The following is a 20,056-nucleotide window of genomic DNA, read 5'->3' as shown; positions in this document are numbered from 1 at the left end:
TTCGAAAGCACAAAAGCACTATCGTATGAAGCAGAAAGTCCTTAGCAGCGTCCACCGATGCGTGCACATGCCAAGGGCATAGCAGAGGGCAACCTGGCGCCGGGTCTCTAATTGCTCGCTACAACTGCTGCCCGCTCAATGGCACACACGACGACACCACGGGTTCAACCAGAAGCCTGGATGGATGTGCATGGGGACCATATACCAAGGCCGCCTGATAACCCGGCCCAGACCGTTCAGGTATGCGGCCCAACACCAAGCACACTATTGAGCGCGCAAACGTTGAACGATGAGCGGTGCTGCCAGTTCCAGCGTCCACGGATCACGCATATCCCCAACATCCCGCTCTAGTTCGGGAATGCGGGCTGGGTAAACAGGGGCAGAGCCAGTGACTGGTATGCATAGTAGGCATTTACTCTGCAGCTGGTGGCAATCTTTGTTGCTCTTTTATTAGCTGGATTCGCACTGGGCTACATAAATCTATGTCGATGGGAGGGCGCTGTTGCCGCCCTGTGGGCCCAACAAAATTGTTGGTGACGTGCCTGCCAACTCACTAAAGCCAAATTATGTGCTGCGAAGCATAAAAAATTTCGCACATTGTTTGAATATTTTATTTACACTTTTTGCCAGACAACGACTTTCAGCACTCTTTTTTCTCCCCCCTGAATGTTTTCAGCACCGTTTTAATTGCTCTCAGTCAATAATATCGGAAATATACACCACCGTACGTGAGAGGGTGACGTGTTTCGGCTATTCCTTTGGTTTACGTTATGCTTACCTCATTCAGTTCTGCATAGAATACGGGTTTACACATCGGACGCTCATACCTCTACTACAAACGCGCCTCCAGATATCAGCAATTCAGAGAAAATTGTCCTTGTATATTTTGGCCGTCCAGCATTGCACGTGCGACTCCCGACGGCTTACTTTCGCTGCTTTCAGGCTCGCTCATCGAAAAGCAGCTGACGCATGGTACAGAGCGCACTATAATTGAGTGGCAGAATCCTGATACCCGTTGCTCCTAGATACTCCCACATTGCAGCCAACTAAGGGAGCAGGAAAAAACTCGTCTGGTTTACGGCCTTCGCACTGCCTGTAATACTACTTGCTGTATCCGCGTGTTCTCTATCAAGGTATGTATAGTACAGCGGTTACAGCGAAACCACGCTTGAGTGTGCAAACTCCTGTTGGCTGCTTAGAGGAAACAGGTATGGTTCCCACAGATCGTAGCATCCTCTGGCTCTTCCCCTTGGTGCCCGACTCGTGCTTGGGGCATACACTGGTCCTCTCGGACTATCAATGTCATCTGGGTGCGCCTGCGTGCTCAGACTGCTGCTATCCAATACATTCGCGAAATGAGCAGCGATGCGAAGGAGAACTGACCGGGCTTGCCTTCACAGCCCGCTTCGCCATACTATGTGCCTGGCTCAAGCAATAGCATGCACTTAGCCTGCTGTTTCACGATATCTGCAGCAGGCACGGCTATTTTCTGCGCTAGGAGCCTGGGTGTTTTATGCTGTGAGCTGGTCAAACCCCCTCGGATAAACCTGCGCTTGTGCTCCGCTTCATAAATTGCTTGCCACGCCCGGATTGTAACCCGATTTTGCCACTCTTTCGGGTATTTCAGTTTGTTTTGCTGTATTTGCAATATTTGCCAGGGCTATTTTTGGAGCAGAGGACACGAAGAAATGCTAGCTGCACAGACATGGGATTGCATGGCACTGAGGTACTCTTCTCTCGCACGCTTTGGGAGTCACCAGTCCCGATCATATTGATCCAGTCGTTATCCCATTTATAAATCCCTTCAACAACAACAACAACAACAACATGGCCAGTGTGCTGGAGAGTGGGATGGAGGGGGGGTGAGCACAGCGGCACAGGGTGGGGTATCGGCTTTTCTGATGCTCCGTGGCCACTTTGAAAGCCAGCAATGGCCACAAAAGCATACCAAGAAAGCTGAGCCAACCCAACCCGCTGTCCGACCTCCCAGCCCAAATCAAGCTATATTTGGCCGCTCACTCGTGTGTTGAGTTCCAGCTGCTGTGGATGGCACCTTGTTGCGTGATAGCTGATTGCCTGCGTGCAGCCTCCAGGGCTTTTGATGAATAGGATGGTCGGTAGCACAGCGCTCTTTCGACTAGCCCTGTTTAGCGTGCTACAAGCGTCTTTATTTATCGGCGCTGCTCAGGGGGATATCTGAGCTGGATTGCTATATAAAGTGATCGCGATCAGGACCTAGGTGGTGTGCTTATTCTCCACCCCTTCATTGCCCCGCTGATTTATTCCCGCCCAGGCTCTACAAGGGGTAAGGTTGCACGCTGGGTCCTGCTTTACACAGCACCAGAGTTCACATTACAATAATTGTTTGGTATTTGCTGGTAATTACGGGTTTTAGAAAACAAAGGAGCTTTTATTTAGCCCCTCACAATCCTGTTGACGATAGATTCCCTCTCCTTTTCGCTCTCTTTTTTCCACCGTGTAATTTTTATTATTATTTGTCGTACTACCTTCCTTCATAGGCCCTGCTATATTTTTAGCTGCTGGCCATATCTCTCCCTCCTTTCCTACGCTCCCTTTACATGACATCATGCACTGCCTGAACACGATATAAAACTGCTCAACATACAAAGATACAAAGATACAGGCCTCTAATATCTCGCCTGCCACGACACCCGCGCTTCACCAATCTGATATAATCTAATTGAAACATAGACGCCTCCCTCGCACACATAGACGATGTCTTTATCGCGCTCTCCATCGCAGAATTCCCTTGAGAACCAGCAGCAGCAGCAGAAGCCGGGAGACACCAGCGGGAGTGCTACAAAAAGCATAAGCTACCCACGAATTCTTCCTCGCGGCAACCCGGATGAGCATCGACAGGCGATGGCTGAAGAGCAAGAGGTGCAGGAGAGCCAGCTGATAAGTGAGCGACGACGCAGGAACACGCAGGCGGCCGCACGAATGCGTGAGCGACAGCGACAGCGCGAGCGCGAGCTGATCCAGCGACGCAATGACTTGATGGGAAGGGTGCATCAGCTTGAGGCAGAGCTGGCTGCAATTCGGGAACAGCGGGTTGCTTCTGAAGGTAACTATAGCCGGGGTGCATGCATAAGGGGAGCAACGCGTGCTAGCTCGCACTCTGCGGTTTACACAAAGCGCCCCTCCTGTTAGCTGGCCACCGGCTTCTTTTTTGTTCTGCCCCTGCTTTTTGCTAATTCTGTTATTGATGAGGCGGCGATCAATTGCAACGATGAATTGTTTACTCTTTGACAATAGCCCCCATGGCGGGCAGGGAGTTGGCCGGGTAAATTGCAGGAAGATCTCTTGGCACATCGCTGCTTCCAGCTAACATGCCGGCCTGGGTGCATAGTGGCCTCCCGACACTCGTTGTGTTCCGGCTTGTCTCTGGGCGTGGTGGGGCACGCAATTGCACACGTTGCGTAATGGCGGTTTCAATTGCTTGGCGCTTGCCTCTTACAAAGGATCGCCTGCGCTCGTGAAATTGTGTCAATTACTGTTGCTGCCATTTGCTGCCCATCCTCACCCGGTTTATTACCAGTTCCTACGAGCGACTATCACCAGCTACAACTGATTAACATTCCATCTAAATTTTGACTGTTCTCCTTATCAGCCCAGCAAATGATACCGCAATCGCGGCAGCAAGACGAACAGCAAGCATCAGTGGGTAGGAAGCCGCACCGAAATGCACTGGTATTGTGCGCTCGATATCACTACGTGAATACGTGAATACATGAATACGTGAATACGTGAATACGTGAATACTGACACATGTGCACTTTCTGCCACCCTGTAGCCAGCGTAACAAACCAGTACGATAGCGTCCTCCAGGACCTCTCAAAGGAGCTCGAAAACGCCAACTCGGCAATGTGCGCGATTGTCGATGAGGTCGAAAAGCTAGTTGATATTGTGCGATCGGTCGACCGCTAGCTCATGCTCCATCATCGTTGGCGGCCATATCCAGCCATTGGCTTCATCCATTATATCTCCACGCACCTCATCCACTCTTATTTTATGTCATAGCCGAAGCCAAAAATTAGTGTCCAGCAGTACACGAGCACGTTTCTTGTTTTCCTTAGATCTCGTTATTAGTTTGAATTCATTTGTGTTTCATTTTCCATCGCGAATCTCAGATCCGCCATTTGCTGCTACATCATCATGAACCTCCCCTATGCGACAATGCAGCAACATTCACACTGTAGGTGGGTAGAGACGGCCATGGCTTGGAACAGCCACCAGCACCTCACATACGCCTTGATCGATAGATCCGAATCTGCCAGCGGCTGGCCCGCATCACAAAATCTAATTGATATTTGGTCAGCAAGTATCTCGGCACCCATGGACATCAAGCTCAGAGGCTCAGCGTGCCAGTCTTGCGGCTCTTGGTATGTGTCCCGAACCCCTCCTCTTCCCCTTTTGCGCATTCGAAACAGCGCTTACATAACCTTATTCCCTTTACACTTGTTATTCAAAACAGCAAGGCTGGAGCGCGCGAAACAGAAAATTAAGAATGCTGCGAGCTGTTGTGACTGCGAGGAGCCCGGCTGCTATTAAGCGGACGACCACAGTACAAATTCCGCGCCGTGCATTCCACCTGACGCCAATTAGTCAGACTGCCAAAGGTAAAGCACATACAGCCCAATCGCGTGGATGCGTTCCCGCACATGCACTGATAAGCCAAGCCTGCCTATAGATGGAACTCGGTGGAGGAGCGGGCGGATTGGCCTACGTGAGGCAGCGGCGCTGCGCACAAAAGAGCTGACAAATGAAGCAGCGCGGCGACGGGCGCTGAAAGAGCTCCTGGAGACGAAGGACATACAGGGAACTTCCAACGGCAATGGGGTGCCGGCTGATCCAGCAAGGCGCACATCGGCGCTGCGTGCGGCGTTTGTAGAGCAGCTGAAGCCGCTAGAGCTGCATGCACAGCCGGTACTTGGTGCCAGCAGCGGCGGTGGGTCAGGGGGCAACGGTAGGACGCCCGGTAGCAGTAGGACTAATTCGGATAAGCCAGGGTCTGCTACTGCTAGCACACCCGCGGTGTCGGATCTTTCCACCAGTGTCGTAGCACCAACAGAGCAGACGGGTGCTGGGTTTGTCGAGCGCGCATTCGATCCAGTGATCCTTAGCGATATTCAAAGCACGGTTCTTACAGGGCTGGTGCGCCGCAGCCACATGCTCTTGTATGCTGAGGATCCGTGGTCCGAAGCCTACTCGGTCGAGCTCCTTTCCGACACAGCCCGGCGCACAGGTGCACAGCTGACTGCAATCGATATCCCCGACTGGGCTGTGCTGACAGCCCGCATTGACCCAGTGCTCGAGGACCTGACGATCGTCAGCCACCCGTACTCGCCGCCGCCCGATCTGGATACTAGCGGATCTGGCGATGCGCCTGGCCGTAGTATGCCGTTCTTTGCCGGGATCGCCCGCAAAAAGTTCAACGATGAGGGAGATTCGCTCAGCGAACAGGTTGAGCGGCCGCAGTCGCCCGAAGGCTCACCCAAATCGCCGCGATCAGACGAGGATGATGTCGATGGTGTCGACAATGAGCGGGATTCTGACAGCAGGAAGCGTGTGGCCGATAGAGTGGCAGATGCGATCCGGGCCAGTTTTTCGAGCGGCTCTGGTAGGGGTGGATCTGGCGAGCGACTGGATGCGGCCGACGAAGATGCAGGTGGCGAGCCAGTGCTATCGCGTGAGATGATGACCAATCCGTTATCGCGTGAGGCCACCGAAAAGCTTGACCGGGTGCTGACGGATTTTGTGACCCTACAAACCGGCGATCCAGCACGGCCGCGCATCTTGGCTATTAAGCATCTGGGGGACCTGCTAAACACGCGGATCGGGTACACGCTGTTCACGCGGCTGGCAGCGTGTGTTGCCAAGCACAATGCCAATGCAGAGTCGCAGCCTGTGATGGTAGTTGGGCTGCTGCATCCGAGCTGGTTCCACATGGACACGCCGCCGCCTGGACTCCCGCCTTTTGATGTCAATCCGTCGACACCTGTTGCCCTAGCACCAAGTGCCGATCGCGGCGCAGGGCTGGAGCGCAACATGAACAGTATCGTCGAGGGTCTGCTGGGCGAGGACATGCATAATGCTGTCAACGGGCGGCTCGGAGTGCAGGTCGTGCAGGTAGGCGGGTCGCCTGGCAGCGGGCGGCTCCCCCGTGCGCTGGGCGGTTTGTCTAGTGGCGGGTCGAGGCATGCGAAGCAGCAGCAGCAGCCGGAAGAGTTGCCGCTGTTTGCGCGGGTCGGAATCCCGCCACCAAACAGCAAGGTAATGGCGGAGCCATGCGACATGCGGGTGCCAGAGTTTGCCAGCATCGGCGATGCAGAGCGTGAGCCGGTTATTGGGTCGCTGCGGCAGTCGATGGTGGCTGATCAGTGTCTGGACCGCAATACACGTGTGATCCGCAACATCTGCCTACTGTACCGGATCCCTGGGCTGCAGCTGACAGCAGACGAAGCAGCGCACCTGTCTAGGCTCACTGGCAACGAAGCAGACGGAGGCACTCAGAAGGTGTTGTTTGAGCGCAAGCCACTGTTTTACGAATCCGACATGCAGGTGATCTTGAAGCAGCAGGCGCGCGCATGGCACCTCGACCATCGGCCGCTGCTGGCCATGCTGCGGTGTCTGCCGGACGACACAGCGCGGCGGTATTTCTTTGGCGAGACGTTCCTGCACCGCTGGGTGTCGCTGGCACATGCAGCAGCTATCAAGGAGACGCTGACACTGGAGCACATCAAGAACGATCCGAGCATTCTGATTGATGGCGCACAGAAGGCAGTGCTGGGGTCGCGGCATCTGAGGCAGGCGTGGACGCAGTTGATCGACTCGCATGTGGCGCTCAGACATGGCGTGCTTGGGTATCCGCAGGACAAGCAAGACGATGCACGGCAGATCGATTTTGGCGAGATTGGGGTGGGCCGCAAGGTCGAGGACGACTATGACGTTGTGCTGCCGCCGGATGAGCTCGCCGAGCTTGTGGCTTCTGCTGCGCCTAAAGTGGCTGCGGCTGCCTCAGAGGAAGATGGTGCGGCCACAAGAGCAGAGGCTTCCGAGAAGCCCGGTGTGATCAGCGTAGCCGCAGCTGACTCAACACCTGCATATACGGAGTGGTCCGAAGTCGGTAGCGAGCATGATGGAATGGACGAGGATGTGGGCGATGCTGACAGCGCAGCGAAGACGCCAGCATCGGTGCCGTCGGCCAAGAGGCGGATCCAGCAGGCCAAGAAGCAGCTGAACGAATATGAGCAGCGCTTAGTGGGCAGCATTGTGGACCCGCAGAGCATCCCGACCGGATTCTCGCAGGTGTGCGTGCAGCCAGAGACAGTGACGACGCTGCAAGAGATCATCACGCTGCCGATGCTCCGGCCGGAGTACTTTAGCCAGGGGGTGCTGAAGCGGCACGGTGTGTCAGGGATCCTGCTGTTCGGGCCGCCGGGGACGGGCAAGACGATGCTGGCGAAGGCGGTGGCAAAGGAGTCGGGCAGCGTGGTGCTGAACATCCGGGCAAGCGACGTGTACGACAAGTACGTCGGGGAGGGCGAGAAGCTGGCAGAGGCCGTATTTACGCTTGCGCGCAAGCTGGCGCCATGCGTGGTGTTCATCGATGAGGTGGACGCGCTGTTTTCGGCGCGGTCGTCGGGCGAGCCGAACAAGTTCCGGCGGGACGTGATGAACCAGATCATGGCCGAGTGGGACGGGATGAATACGAGCCGGGGCAATGCATCGCGGGTGATGGTGATGGCGGCGACAAACCGGCCGTTCGACCTTGACGATGCAATCCTGCGGCGGCTGCCGCGGCGGATCCTGGTGGACCTGCCGGGGGAAAAGGAGCGGGCGCAGATCCTGGAGATTCATTTGGCAGGCGAGGCCGTGGAGGAGGGAATAGATTTGGCGGCGATCTCTGGGCGCACGCAGGGGTTCTCGGGGTCGGATCTGAAGAACCTGTGTGTGGCAGCGGCGCTGGCAGCACTGCGCGAGCGGGTGCGGCAGGAGGTCGGGGACAACGGCAGCATGGACAAGCTACGGGCGACTAGGGCGGTGGGCGGGACGATCAGCTTGGGGATGCGGCACTTTGAGCAGGCGCTGAAGAAGGTGGCGGCCAGCTCGTCGGACCAGATGGAGTCGCTGATGGAGCTGCGCAAGTGGGACAAGATATATGGAGACGGAGCGCAGGAGCGGAAGCGCACGCATACGATTGGGTTTGCGGGCCAGCCGGCAGAGGAGGAAAGTAAGGCCAGCAGGGATTCTCCGGGCCTTGGCGAAGGTGGAGCGGCCAAGGCAGACGAGGACACAAAGAAATAGACATACATGTTGACCCAGCAATATATGACGGATGCGCATAGAGGCTTTTTCGCACTTTGTTTGGTGACTTGGGAACTTGTCGGCCAGTCCGAAATCGTGAATGTGGGGGCATGAGTCCGGACCGATTAGAGAAAGCGCTGCGATTGGCTGTATGTATGCTGCATTAGCGCTTGAGGGGATTAAATGAAGCACCGAGCTCAGCGTGTATGGTGGAGGTGGCAGTCAGGCAGCTTGGCCACTGCTCGACGCGAACCAAGAAGGTATGCTGAGGCGTTGTGGAGATGAATAGGGTGGAGTTGAGATAGTGGCACGGGAAGCCCATTCACATGAGGTAAACGGGGAAGGAGCTAGTTTGTTGGGTGTGAGAGATAGTGGCGGGATGGCTAGAGACTCGCAAAAGAGTGCAGCTGGAGGCGGCGGCGTGATCCCTTTGCAAACATATATGACAGCCAATGCTCCCAGGCAAGCAGGGAGGCATTGCAGCATACGCTGAGGAGAAGCGACAAGGCGGCGTCCCGGCAGCGGCCCTGTTTGGCATGTGCAAATAGGAGGCAGGGGCAGGTTCTGCGAGGAAGATTGCGGAACCAGCAGGAGGCTTTCAGCGTTGAGGCATGGCCGGTATTTTTTATTATCGGTTATAAGGGTCAGGAATTGCGCGCTACTTTCATCCGCTTTCTCTCCTCTGTCCCTATTTTCTTGAACAAACTTGGTCTTTACCTTCTCCACGGGCTTTTCCCTAACTTTTTATTTTCAGAAGGTAGATTTTGTCGTTGCTGCTTCATTTCAGCAAGCATCACTTGTAATTAGGCACATCGTGGATTTCCCAACGCGGTACGAGTTTGCACACTCGGTGTGGTTTTGCTTTTACCATACCGTCAACTGGGGAGTAGTTTTCATCGCACGAGTCTTTCAGGTTCTCAACAAGTACAGGGTTCCGGGGAATCGGGTTCCTGGGCATCGTTCTTGGGTATTTCCATTTAACATCGGACAGCAGCACAGCAGCTGACCAGGGCAAGCGGCAAGACAGTACAGGCTCGCAGAAAGAGATGAGCACATCGTCAAAGGTGGAGTGGGGCGACATGGTGATTGTCTCGGGGGTGCTGGTGGGAGCGGCAACGTTCCTGTTCCGCAAGACGCTGTTTGGGGCGCGCAAGCCCGAGATGACGATAGCGCAGAAGGCGGCGCTGGCGGGGGGTGCTGACGGCAGCAGCGGGGCGGACGAGTACAACGAGGAGCGGGACTTTGTGCTGAAGATGCGCAATGCGGGCAAGAACGTGGTGATATTCTACGGGTCGCAGACGGGCACGGCGGAGGACTTTGCGACGCGGCTGGCGAAGGAGCTGCAGTCGGCGGCAGTGCGTCCGCTGGTGCTGGACCCGGAGCTGTACGACTTCCACGGGATGGCGGCGCTGAACGAGGACGAGCTGGCGGTGCTGATTCTGGCGACGACGGGCGAGGGCGAGCCGACTGACAACATGGAGCAGTGGTACGATGCATTTGTGTCGAACCGCGAGTCGCCCGAGGAGTCGGAGGTGCCCGAGTTCCGCGAGCCAGAGGACAAGGCGGGGATGCTGGACATGGAGCAGCCCCTGGCGGACGTGCGGTTTGCAGTGTTTGGGCTGGGCAACAACACGTATGAGCAGTTCAACTCGCACGCGCGCATCATGGACAGCCGGCTGCAGGCGCTGGGGGCGCAGCGCATTGGCGAGCGCGGCGAGGGAGACGACGACGTCGACATTGAGGAGGACTTTGCTCAGTGGAAGGACAAGACGCTGCCGCTGATCCGCGCCATGTTCGGGTCGGCCACGCCCGATGAGGACGCAGGCGGAGCGCCGGCGCTCACATGGACGGTCACCGAGACCGGCGGTAGCGACGCGTGGACGGCGGGGCAGCTGTATGCGTCGGCTGAGGCGTTCGACGCACGGCACCCGTTCCAGGCGCCGGTCAAGGCAGCGGCGGAGCTGACGCCAGGGGCCGACCGCCACGTGCTGCACGTGGAGGTGGACCTGGCGGGGTCGGGCATGCGGTACGAGGCCGGCGACCACATCGGCGTTTATGCGCAGAACTCGGACGAGGAGGTTGATCTGCTGCTGGCGGCGCTGGGGCTGCTGGACCGCGCGGATCAGGCGATCAGCGTGGCAGCGGCAGACCCGCACGCAGCGCAGCAGGCGCTGTTCCCGCACGTAACCACATACCGCGCGGCGCTGCGGCACTACCTGGAGATAGCGCTGCCGGTGCCACGCGCGCAGATCAAGTCGCTGGTGCTGCCGTTTGCGACCAGCGCCGCCGCCCGTGATTTCCTGGGCCCACTGGCCAACGACAAGGACGCGCATGCGCAGAAGGTGGGCGCCGGGTGCCTGTCGCTGGCGCGGCTGCTTAACGCTGTGCATGCCGCCGAACGCACGGCCGGCGAAACCGACCTGCTGATGCTGCCGCCGGCCGCGGTGTTCGAGCTGTGCCCGCGTATGCAGCCGCGCTTCTACTCCATCTCGTCCAGCGCGCGCGTGGCGCCCGAGACGCCCAGCATCACTGCTGTGGTTCTGCAGTATGAGGCAGCCGCCGGGCCCGCCGACGCCAAGCTTGGTCTGACGCGCTCCGGCGTGGCCACGAACTTTTTGCTGGGTGTCAAGCGCTATCTGCAGGGCGACCGTGCGGTGTCGCTGCCCGATGGAGTGCTGGTCAGCGAGAATGCTGCGCTGCCGACGCACGACGCGTCCGGTGCTCCAGTGGTGGCGGACAACAAGGGCCATGTGCTGGGCTCCTACACCATCCATCCGCCGGTCGACCGCCAGCTGGCCCTGCCGGTGTATATCCGCAAGTCGCAGTTCCGTCTGCCCACCGACCCCGCGGTGCCGATCATCATGATTGGGCCCGGCACTGGCCTGGCGCCCATGCGCGGCTTTGTGCAGGAGCGCGCCCACCAGGCACGTGCCAACCCCGAGTCGGCGCAGGGCACGGCGCTGCTGTTCTTCGGCGCGCGCACGGCTGTCCACGACTACATGTATGAGGACGAGCTGGCGCGTCTGTTCGACGACATCCGCACCGTGGCTCCGCAGTCGCAGGTCATCACGGCCTTCTCGCGCGACCAGGCCAACAAGATCTACGTGCAGCACCGTCTGGCCGAGCACGCCGACGCTGTCTTCGAGGCCTTGCTGGCGGGCCAGGACAAGCTCACCGGTCCGCCGCGGGCCCACATCTACGTGTGCGGCGACGCCAAGGCCATGGCCAAGGACGTGACCCGAGCCCTGGCTGCTCTGATCGCCGACAAGGCCGGCGTGCCAGTGGACACTGCTGCCCAGTGGCTGGCCGAGATGCGCAAGGCCTCCCGCTACCAGGAGGACGTGTGGTCGTAGCCGATAATCTCTCCCAGTCCAAAAACACGTTTTGCAATACACATACTCTAAAGATTAATATGATTAAAAGGCAACAAATGTAGCAAATACAAGCACGCAGGAAATCGCAACCATCGACGTGAACCCATTATGGCCCTCGGGCAGTATGTCCTTCGCCGACACGTCCTCGGGCGCCACCAGCACTCGCGCTGCCGTCCCCGATGCCCGCCGCAGCGCCAATGCGCGCTTCCGGTACTGTGCCTCTCGGTACGCGGTGTCCACCCGTCCCGCCTCCAGCACGCTGGACATGACGCCCACCGACACCTGCTCCTCCAGCACATCGGACATGGCGCCCGTCGGCACCTGCTCCTCTGCCTGCTCTGCCTGCGCTGTACCCGCCGCCCGCAATGTCTCTTGCTGGCGCACCTGCCAGCCCCGCGACCACAGCATCAGCGAAAACACCTGCGGCGACAGCGCCTTGGTGCCTGACCGCCATGTGTACAGCAGGTAGTTGCTCGACCCCATAGCCGATATCCAGAACACCAGGATGCTGGCCGTCACTGCAAACGATAACCGGACCATGAGCCCCCGAGCGAAGAAAAAACAATATTTTGTTTTGTGCAAATTAGAACGAATAAATACCGATACGATGAAGGGACACAGGCGAGGAAAGCGGGAGAAAGCGATGCTGCTGCCTTTTGGCCATCCGGAAATGGGGTCGGCTCTGCGCGTTGGACAGTTTTCCTCTGCCCCTCTTTCTGTCGTTAATACAGCCCCTTGTTCTGGCTGCTGAAAGTAATATGCGCTGTTTTTGGATGGCCAGCGCTGGGGTGGGGGCTAGCTTATTTCCCTAACAGAGCAAAGTGCTGATATAAACACGAAGAAAAACAAAAAGGTACAAACGCGCGCAGAAGAAGAAATCAGCATCTGTACCACAGCCGCCTTTATACAGCGCCTGGCGTCACTGCTGCATGGGCGCAACTGGCCGATCCGCAATGCTGCCCAGCCGTCCATCTCCAAGCGCTCGGAGAGCTGCCTGTTGGGGGCCGACTATGAACGTAAGGACCCCGTGTAATCTCTTGCTTCCTCCCCGTTCTCCACCAATCCGCACTTGCATACGCCAGGTATGTCTGCTGATGGCATATCTCGCCTTTCCTCTGCTTCCATCTACACGCGTGTCTCAATCGCCAGCGCGCAACCCGTCGATATGCCAATGTCCGCCCAGACATCCATGCACGCCAAGCCCTTGCCGCCCCATGCCCAATGGCATCGCACCTATACGCTTCTGCTGTCGAAAGCCAGGGAAAAAGGCCAGCAGAACCGGCAGTAGTATAGCGCCTGCCCTTGTTCACCCTCTCCTGCCGCACACACGCCATTGAAGGAAAACAAAACAAACAGCCTTTGCATTGTTGTTTTTCAAGCTTTTGCCACACAACCCCCGATGCCCGCGCTCTGCCTTGTCCCCTGTCATTTTCCATCGCACGAGGCGTCGCCTGTTTGTCAACGGCGCAATGTCGGTCTCCGCCCCGGGTGCGGAGTCCAGAAGCCCACCGCCCCCTTATTCCTGCTGCTTAGGAAATCAGTGCTTTATGCGCCAAGCACGAATCCCATTTGCACTCCCCAATGCCTGTGATGGCGCGCTCCTGGACTGCTCGGCTTTGGAACGAGTTAATCGTCCTGATGTGCCTGGCGGTCTGACCACACGCAGCCCGAGCATTCCCCCAATCGTCTCCCTCGCTGATGTTTCTGGGTTCCTTCTGGAAACTGGCTGAACATCATGCTCCCCATTTCCCCGTGGTAAAACCGACCCCCTCGCACATACAGGCAGCCCAGCTCTCACTTTCAGCTCTGGTGGCGGCTGCCGGCCATCATATGCTTTTTCGCCTCTGCGCCCTCCTCTGACTGAGACACCTTGCATGTGGCGCGGAACCACTGGCCATCCCCTCGCTACCTCGAGCCCAATGCTAATACCACCACATGTCCCCAGGGCACTGTCCATGTGCCAGCGAAACATCGCCACCCACCACCCACATGTATTTGCCAAGGTGCCGCATATAAGCCGGCCTATGGAACGCCGCAGCCCTCCTGTATGCCAAGACGCACCTCCAGAGATCATTCTGCACTCTATAGCCAGCCTAAATAAAGCAGTAGCACATCACTTATTTTTTGTTATTCAAGAAGAAATGAGACTTGCTTTCCTCGTTCCCGCGTTCTTGGCGCTAGTCACGACTGTCTTGGCACTCACTGCTGCCGAATCAACCGCCGTTGATCAGTTCCTTGAGGACACCAAAAATGTCGGCAAGAAGGGCGGCAAAACCAACGTCGAGCTGGTCCACGATCTGGCAGTGAGCCTTGGGATGCGCAACTCCGCCAGCAAGCTGTACAAAGACTCGCCCGACGCCAAGGCCGCCTACGACGCCATCTACGACACCCTGCTCTTCCTGTCAACCAGCAGCTTCTCCATGCAGGAGCAGAAGATCAAGCTCAACAAGGTCGCAAAGTACTTTGAATCGAACCTCTTGTAAGCCAGTTGGAATTGAATTGGGAGTTTGAAGTGAATATACGGGAAAAAAAAGTGAATAATTTTGTTTGTTCAGAGCTCATCGCGTGCTGCGGAACGGCGCTTCTTGACCTTGATCTTGCGCGGACCCCTTGTGGCTTGCGCCTGCTTCTCGTCGGCCTTCTTCATCCGCCGGCTCGCTGCTGGCTTGGCCGCCGACCCTGGCGCCACCACGGCCTCCTCCTTCTTGGGCTGCACAGCGGATTCGGCCACCGCACGTTCCACAGCCGCCGTGCTGGCCGCCGCCTTCACGTGCGAGGGCTCCGAAGCAGCCGGCGACGGCTCGGCTTGCGATTCGACCGCCGCAGCGACCGTCTCCTGCTCGACCTGCTCCTCCTCAGTAGCCGAGGTGCTCTGGCGGGTGCGCTCCTGCGCAACCTCCTTCGAAATCGACTTGCGCGCGTCCTTGACCCAGTTCGAAGCCGCCTTGCGCACCTCGTCGTCAACCGGCACAACAATCGACAGCAGCGGGCTTGTCTCCTCCACTACTTCCTCCTCCTTGGCCGCGTCCTCTGCCTTCGGGCTGGAATCAACCGACTGGCTATCCAAGACCACAGGCTCTTCTACCAGCGGAGCCTTGGCTGCCGGCAGCTCGGCAGCAGGCTCTGTGTCAACAGCCGACATGGCCGTCGCCTCCTTGAGACCATCCTGCTGCTGCTCACCGGCGGCCTGCGACGTCTCATGCTTGGCCTTGGCAGCCTCCGGTTCAGTCTTCTCGCTGGCTGCGGTGGTGGCCACAACCTGCTGCTTGTCCGTGGTCAGCGTCTCGAGCAGCGTCGAGTTCACTGTCACTGAACGAGTGGTCTTGACAGTGGTGGTGACCTGCGACGTCACGGTGCTCTGCTTGCGTACGGTCTTGGTGAGATACTGGGTCACTACTGCCTGGGTGGTCGTTTCGGCCGATTCCTTGGGCGGCTGCACGGGCTGCTCCACAGTGACTACCTTGTTCACTGTGCGCGTGGCGGTTGTCTGGGCCGTCACTGTCGTGGTAGACCCCTGCGCAACCAGGGAGGCAGACTGGCTGATCGACTCGCCGGACTCGTTGAGTTCGCGCTTGACCTCGGCGGCCTTGGCTGAGGTGCTGTGCTCTTCGACAGGCTCGGCCGCAGACGTTGCCTCCACACCAGCAGCACTGGCAGTCTCCGGGGCAGGGAGCGTCGTGGCCACGCGCACCTGCTGGTCGTCTTCAGCAGCAGCTGGCGCAGTAGTGGCGGCACCGACGGTTTTGTCATCCTCCTTGGGCTCAATGTCGTTGACAATCTGGGGCATCTTCTCCAGATTTGCCGCATCCCTGTCCTTGGCCGCACCGACCAGGTCCTCAAACTCCTTCTTCTGCTGCTCGTCCACACCAACACCAGCCATGGCCTCACGAGCATCGTAGACAGCAGAAGCTGCCTGGTTGGCATCGATCTCAGGCTTGTCCGAGGAAGATGCACCAACAGAATCAGTAGAAGGCGATTTCTCGACAGCAGGAGCAGTCTCGACAACGGGCTTCTGCTCTGGAACGACCTCAGTCAGCGTAGCCTCCTCAAGGATGGTCTCCTTGACAGGGATCTCGGTGGCAACCAGGGGCTGCTCAGGAGCAGTCGCAATGGTGGCTACTAGTTCCTCGACGATGACAGGCTCTTCCGCGACAGCAGACTCGGTGGTAGCAAGGGTCTCTTCAATAGCAGCATCGACAACATCGGACATTTCGGCATCAGCCTCGACAACAATAACGGTGTCTTCAGCGACTACCTCGACGATGCGGGGCTCCTCCACTGCGGTCACCTCGACAACAATCTCCTCCAAAGTGGCTTCGTCGGCAACAGTTTCCTCAGCAGCAGTCTCCTCAGCAGCAGTCTCCTCAACAGCAGTCTCCTCAGCAACAATATCCTCAGCAACAGACTCCTTGACTATGGTCTTCACAACCACAGGCTCTTCCTCAGTCGAGGGCTGCTCAGAAGAAATCGGTTCCAGAGTAGACGCAGGTGAAGCGGACATTGTGACCGACAGAGTAAGTTCGACGACAGAAACGGATGACGTCAAAGCAACTGGTTGCTGCTTGGGAATGCGCTCCACAACCGCCTTGGTGGCACGGTGGTAGAAATCGGTGGCCTTGTCATAGACGTACTGCTGGTTGGCAGGCGCAACCCATCCGCGGGCCACCTGGAACCACTGGCGCGCCGAGCCCGAAATCTTGCGGGCAATGTTTTGCGCATGCTCCGCCGGGGTCGAAAAGACGGTCTGGGTCGTGGACTGGTCGGCCTTGGCCAGCTGTTCTTCGTGGTGACGCTGGATGACAGTCGGGTGCTCGTCGCCGGTGAAAATTGTGTAGCACATGTAGTAGAACTCTTCGGTGAAGCTGCACGCAATGTCAAACAGCGTCGATCCAATCAGCACCGACTTGTCGTAGACAACCTCAACCTGGTCCCAAGGAACCACACGGTCCACGTACTGGCGCATGTGCTGGTCATAGAGGGACCGCACCGGCGGTGACACGTGGCGAGTAAAGAACAGATACGCGTGTACGGCACCACGCTTGGCATACGGCACAATGTGTTCTTGGGCGAATGCCCACGAGGCACTGGACGCACGGGCCGTGCCAGACACGATTCCAGGGAGCAGATTTTCGCGCACGGACTGCAGCGCAATCTTGGAGTACTTGCAGATCGCGGGGTACACCTGCTTGGCCCACAGGGGCTGCACATGGTTGACGTGCAGAGGAACAATATAGTCACTCCACCCACTCTTGGCCAGCGGCAGGACGTAGTCGCCGCCCACCCGAACAACAACCTCTTTGGTAGCCGTCACTACAGGCACCACGGCCTGGCTCACAGTCTGCTTGACCCAGCCAGCAACCATGTCTACCGTGGGTTTGGCATGTGCGCTATATGCGGCATATGCCTTATCCGTGTATGGATCAACAGCCCGGTGCAAGGCGTCGCACGCAGGCTTCGATGCTTTGGACAGGGCCGGGGCCACGGTCTCCGCAACGAAAACGCGCGTGTTGTCTAGGAGCGGTTCTGCGTGCCTCTCGTATAGCGGCACCAGGTGCGCATTGTATGCGTTGCTGATGCGCGCGCCAGTCTCAGTGCTAACAAACAGCCCGTGAACCGGGCCATTGATGACCTCCCTCACCGCTGCCTCTGTTCTGCACACTAGGTGCCCCGGATTCGACGGACACGTAGTCAGCGTAATGAATACCACGTACATCAAAAACAAACGTCGCAACAGCCATCCCAACCAGCCGCCTTTGCGTCCACTCTACAGGGGAATAAAACGCGGTTTTCGTCGTTAGCCAGAAATTGCAACACACTACTGCCTCGCCTCGTGCTGTTCAGGACCACCGCGTATGGGTTTGCATCGTATTGACGAGCAAGCTGTGCGTACCTTTGCATCCGCAGGGCGTGTGTTGGAATCGTGAGCATACCGGGCAACAGCCATTTTCCTCTCCGAATTCTCCTTTGCAATAAAACTGTGTACTACAAATAGCGATAAGGAAGACAGCAGAAGCTAGAGGAAAGGGAACGTTGAGTAGTTTACGCTATCTGGCCTACGGATAACTTTTTTGGAGAAGAGAAAAAGGCCTACAGCGCGCCGCTCACACTGGCTGTCGACACGGCGCATTCCAGCCTGCCACGTAAAAAAAGCTCCAGTGTGCCGCATTTTCGGGCTAATCACGGCCGAAATCTGGTGATCCTGGAGTTCTCAGTGGACGGAATTTTGCCTTGTCCGACCACCCGCTTGCTGCGCGACTTTATATCCTCCCGCGCCTTCCAGACCGGCCGCCTTTCCCACCACCCCACGCAGTTTTCCTCCTTGCATTCCCCGTATACTACTGCTTGTACTGCCCGTATCATGACGAATCGCGAAGAGGCAGCTACTGAGACAACGCCCCTGGTCGGGAACACATCTGCTGCAGAGCTCGAGGCAGCCAGCCAGCGCAGGCGCGATGAGCTCAAGGGGTACGTTTTCATGGCGCTCTCTGCACTCGGGTTCGCAACAAACTCGGCTTGTGTCAAGGCGCTGGCCATTGCAAACTTCCCGTCCCTCGAGATCGTGTTCGCCCGCAGCGTTGTTCAACTCGCGCTGGGTCTTCTTGGCTGCCTGTACTACCGTGTGAGCCCCATGGGCCCAAGCAACGCGAATGGGCTCCGCAAATGGCTGGTTCTGCGTGGTGCCGCCGGCGCATTCGGAAACGCCTGCTTCTTCTATGCGGTCTCGGTCATGACGCTCGCCGATGCCACTGTTGTATTCTTCACCGGCCCAGTGTTCAGTGCGATTTTCGCCAATATCATGCTTGGCGAGCCCTACGACGGGTTCGACAAGATTGCGTCAGCCGTCTGCATGTTGGGCATTGTGCTTGTGCTCAAGCCCAGTGCACTCTTCTCCGAGCATCTTGGTATGCTTGGCGAGATGCACCAGGTGCGCGGTGCTGCTGCTGCCCTGATCGGCGCCATGTCTGGTGCTCTAGCCTATTGCGTGGTTCGCAAGGTTGGCCGCGGCGTGCATGCCATGGTGCATGTCGTGTACTTTGGGTTCCTGTCGTTTGTTGGCTCGTCTATCGCCATGTTTGCGTTCCAGAATCCACGCCTGCCACAGACTACCTACGAGTGGACGGTGATGGCCATGGTTGGCTCGTTCGCATATCTGGGCCAGGTCCTACTGAACCGCGGGCTCCAGCTTGCCCCTGCTGGTCCAGGCACCCTGATGCGCAACATGGACGTTGTTTTCGCTTTCCTGTTTGGCATCACGCTGTTTGACGAGGTGCCAGACTGGATTAGTGTCCTGGGTGCAGCTGTCATTGTTGGATGTACCATTGCGATGGGCCTACACAAGTGGTTCAGTCACACTACCTAAAATAACATATAAATGTCCTGCTCGGTCTCGCATTGTAGTAGCTCTGTTTTTAAGCCTCTATCCGTGATTAAAGAGAGCTTTCAGCAGTGGGTTGATTTTGCAGCATCTCCAAGTCGACGCTCATCGAGAACTGCATGAGATAACCACTTCATCACAAGCCGCTGCTTAAGATAATAAACGCTGTGCTTGACTTTGGCGTGGTAACCAAATGCGCCATTCGCGCTAAATGCGCTCGACTTGCCATATATGGAATCTGCCAGCTTCTGGTTCATATGTGCTTGAGGATTTGGGCGCATGCGCAAAGGCTGCACTGGAGAGGCTGGTCTGCCAAGGCCCACCCGGTCCCGCTGCGCAGTGTTGACATGGGCGCCACCGCGTCTCCCCCATGCCAGATGCCTGCCCGCCCGGCCAAACACACCAGACAATGTGAGGACACAGATAGAGGCGCCCAAGTTCAGCTCGAACCATGTTTTGTTCCAAAATCCTCAAAAACACCACCTGGTGGCCGCAAACACGCCTGGCCTTGGGGAATAGAGTGGTTGAGAAGGCTGGGAGGCGGATGAATCAAAAGTGGATATGCGAGCAGCCAAGCGCTCGAGGGCAAAGGGGCTTGGTTGGTGGATTTGGCGAGTGTCAAACATCCCCCGCCAAACCCCTCGTTGTGGAAGGGTGCCACGCATTGTTCTCAGCTGGAGCTTCAAGCACTAGTTGCGTGCAGCAAGGAACGTGGTAAAAAGCCAGGCACCAAGCACCGAGCTCAGTCCCTACCCTTCCCGATACTGCTGCATTTCGACGGCGCAGCACTGCAGGCCCTATTAATAGCAGGCGCAATATATTAGCTACTATATCGTGCATATAAGCGCCCTTTCCATGCTGCTCTCCCATCCTAGGCACTGGTGTAGGGCTTACATTCCCCAGGTTGGAGCCTGGGGAACCGGGCTGCGTGTGGACCGCGGCTTCCTGTTCAGGACCGAATGCAAGCGAGCCTTGACAA

The 20,056-nt window shown here is 57.5% G+C and overlaps 8 protein-coding genes across 8 annotated transcripts; 6 read left to right on the top strand and 2 right to left on the bottom strand.

Annotated features, from left to right (window-relative positions):
* Positions 1-1,020: 1,020 nt before the first annotated feature.
* Positions 1,021-1,579, top strand: DL89DRAFT_264729 (uncharacterized protein; the record flags this gene model as incomplete). Its single annotated transcript, XM_040886350.1, has 1 exon — positions 1,021-1,579. A coding segment is annotated over exon 1 (224 nt), but the record flags the coding sequence as incomplete, so codon positions are not given.
* Positions 1,580-2,622: 1,043 nt separating this feature from the next.
* Positions 2,623-4,104, top strand: DL89DRAFT_264726 (uncharacterized protein). Its single transcript, XM_040886349.1, has 2 exons — positions 2,623-3,085; positions 3,815-4,104. Exons 1-2 carry the CDS (start codon positions 2,737-2,739, stop codon positions 3,946-3,948), a joined length of 483 nt encoding a protein of 160 aa, XP_040748142.1. The 5' UTR covers positions 2,623-2,736; the 3' UTR covers positions 3,949-4,104.
* A 3,060-nt stretch (positions 4,105-7,164) lies between these two features.
* DL89DRAFT_219911 (putative ATPase family AAA domain-containing protein 1) lies at positions 7,165-8,328 on the top strand (the record flags this gene model as incomplete). Its single annotated transcript, XM_040884424.1, has 1 exon — positions 7,165-8,328. The coding sequence occupies one exon, from the start codon at positions 7,165-7,167 to the stop codon at positions 8,326-8,328; it is 1,164 nt and encodes a 387-aa protein (XP_040748141.1).
* A 452-nt stretch (positions 8,329-8,780) lies between these two features.
* On the top strand, positions 8,781-11,756 carry DL89DRAFT_320336 (uncharacterized protein; the record flags this gene model as incomplete). Its single annotated transcript, XM_040891199.1, has 2 exons — positions 8,781-8,857; positions 9,254-11,756. 2 exons carry the CDS (start codon positions 8,781-8,783, stop codon positions 11,679-11,681), a joined length of 2,505 nt encoding a protein of 834 aa, XP_040748140.1. The 3' UTR covers positions 11,682-11,756.
* A 667-nt stretch (positions 11,757-12,423) lies between these two features.
* DL89DRAFT_24395 (uncharacterized protein) lies at positions 12,424-13,357 on the bottom strand. The gene has a single exon (XM_040885047.1). It carries the CDS (start codon positions 13,136-13,138, stop codon positions 12,605-12,607), a length of 534 nt encoding a protein of 177 aa, XP_040748139.1. The 5' UTR covers positions 13,139-13,357; the 3' UTR covers positions 12,424-12,604.
* Positions 13,358-14,219, top strand: DL89DRAFT_24394 (uncharacterized protein). Its single transcript, XM_040885046.1, has one exon. The coding sequence runs from the start codon at positions 13,577-13,579 to the stop codon at positions 14,183-14,185; it is 609 nt and encodes a 202-aa protein (XP_040748138.1). The 5' UTR covers positions 13,358-13,576; the 3' UTR covers positions 14,186-14,219.
* On the bottom strand, positions 14,220-17,738 carry DL89DRAFT_24405 (uncharacterized protein). The gene has a single exon (XM_040885051.1). It carries the CDS (start codon positions 17,413-17,415, stop codon positions 14,254-14,256), a length of 3,162 nt encoding a protein of 1,053 aa, XP_040748137.1. The 5' UTR covers positions 17,416-17,738; the 3' UTR covers positions 14,220-14,253.
* A 246-nt stretch (positions 17,739-17,984) lies between these two features.
* Positions 17,985-19,244, top strand: DL89DRAFT_264722 (uncharacterized protein). The gene has a single exon (XM_040886348.1). The coding sequence runs from the start codon at positions 18,061-18,063 to the stop codon at positions 19,060-19,062; it is 1,002 nt and encodes a 333-aa protein (XP_040748136.1). The 5' UTR covers positions 17,985-18,060; the 3' UTR covers positions 19,063-19,244.
* The last annotated feature ends 812 nt before the right edge of the window (positions 19,245-20,056 follow it).

Source organism: Linderina pennispora (assembly GCF_002104995.1).
Source record: "Linderina pennispora strain ATCC 12442 chromosome Unknown DL89scaffold_1, whole genome shotgun sequence".
In the NCBI taxonomy this organism is placed as follows: Eukaryota; Fungi; Kickxellomycota; class Kickxellomycetes; order Kickxellales; family Kickxellaceae; genus Linderina; species Linderina pennispora.
The sequence above is the reverse complement of the archived record's forward strand: the minus strand, read 5'-3'. Positions and strand labels throughout refer to the sequence as shown.